At 62.8% G+C, this 1,740-nt stretch overlaps 1 protein-coding gene across 1 annotated transcript in view; it reads left to right on the top strand.

The window, feature by feature from the left end:
- The window catches only part of ARID5A (AT-rich interaction domain 5A), a gene marked incomplete in the record, with an annotated part of 4,841 nt that continues 4,302 nt past the window's right edge, over nucleotides 1,202–1,740 (top strand). The window contains 1 exon segment of the mRNA XM_021374849.1: nucleotides 1,202–1,294. Within this exon segment, the coding sequence (XP_021230524.1) occupies nucleotides 1,232–1,294 (63 nt within the window).

Here is a 1,740-nt window from a genome sequence, read left to right on the forward strand (position 1 = left end):
GACGGGACGGGAGCTCGCCCAGCCCCAGGCAGTCCCGCCGCCGTCTGCTTCACCGCCCCGCCGCTTTCTCACGCCCGCTGTGTTGCCGGGTCCCGAAGTGGCCGCTTTTTGCCCCAGAAAGCCCCGGACTGCGGGCTGGTTTCCTGCTTTTTTCGCAGAAGGGGAGGAAATCGCGTCAGCCCCGCGGGCTCGCACAGTGCCGGGAACCGAGCGCGAACCGGGGAATCACAGCCGGGCTGCACACACGTGTGTGCGCGCACCTGGACACAGTGCACGTGCCCCCGTCTACCTGCACGCACCCGTGCTCGTACACACGTAGGCACACGCAGCCCACGAACACGCTTGCACACGCGTGCCCAGCCTGGCGCGCGTAACCCCACGCACGGACACGCACCCGCCTGCACCCGCACGCAGACATCCCCCTCGCGTGCAACGCACCTGGACGCACAAGCGCATACAAACACACGTGCACATGGATGCACACGCGTGCACACAAGCCATGAATGCATCTACGTGTGCGTGCACGCGCATAAAGCCATACACGCAGGGGGATGCCCGCGCGTCCCAAACACCCCCCCACGCGCGCCTGCACACCCATGCACACGCGTGTGCCCACGTGCACGCGCACACAGCCCCGATCGACCGCACGCACTCGGGAGGCGGGACTACAGCCCCCAGCATGCCTTGCGCCTGGGGGCGGGGCGAGGGATGCCGCTGTCCAATAGGAGCGAGGGGCGTGGCGGAGGCGGCCAATAGGCGGTGGGGGGCGTGGCGGCGGGTGCAGAGGGGCAGTCACATGGCGCAGCGGCGGCAGCGGGTGAGCGGCACCGGGCACGGGAAAGGGGGCAAAAAAAAGGGGGGGGGGGGGAACGGGAAAAGGAAAACGGGACCCCCAGGGCTGTCCCCCCTCCTCCTCGGCTTTTCCGGGAGGAACAGCTCTTTTTAAAAATTATTTCTTTTTTTAAACCATTGTGAGCGGCTTTTTCCCCAACAGTTGGAATGGGGAGGGAGGGGCAAGGCGGAAGGGGGGAATCCTAAGATTTGTTTTTTTGGGGGGGGGTCCTAAAATACTTCTTGGGGTGGGCCCGCACAGTAGGCGACAGCGGGGCTTAAACGATGGCGATTTCTCCTTATTTGGAAGGGGAGAGACGATTTGGGGGCAATCTCCCCCCCCTTTTTTTTTTTTCCACCCGCAGGGCCCGTCCTGAAAGCGCGGGGGGGGGGGACACGCATGGAGGAGAGCCAGGAGCAGCACGGGGGGGCCGAGGAGCCCCCCGCCAGCACCGAGCCCACCGTGAGTGCTCCGGGGAGGAGGGGGTGACCCCATTTTGGGGCGGCGTCCCCCCACTTTGGGAGCGAGTGTGCCCCATTTCGGGGTGGCCCGAGGGCAGGCCCAAGCCTCCCACCCTTTGAAGAAGGGGGGAGCACTGCCCAGCTTCGGGGAAAAAAGAGCAAATTTAGGGTGCCCACGTGGCTGCCAACAGCATTTTTGGGTTTCTCACGCTACTCTCCCCCCCCGCCCCCCCCCGGGCTTTTATTTAAAAGAGCCTTGAAATAGTTCAGCCGTTACCGCGCCGCGTCCGTCAGAAGCGGTTAAAAAGAATAGAAAGAAGAAGAAAAAGTAGTGGGGAGGGGAGCAGCTGCTTTGCCCAAAAATAGCAACAAGTTTTATAACTCCGGAAAATGTAGAACAAACAAACGAGAAACATTTTTAGCTGAGAAAGGAGGCGGAGGGGAGGG

The sequence above is a fragment of the Numida meleagris genome, chromosome 21 (assembly GCF_002078875.1).
Source record: "Numida meleagris isolate 19003 breed g44 Domestic line chromosome 21, NumMel1.0, whole genome shotgun sequence".
Classification (NCBI taxonomy): Eukaryota; Metazoa; Chordata; class Aves; order Galliformes; family Numididae; genus Numida; species Numida meleagris.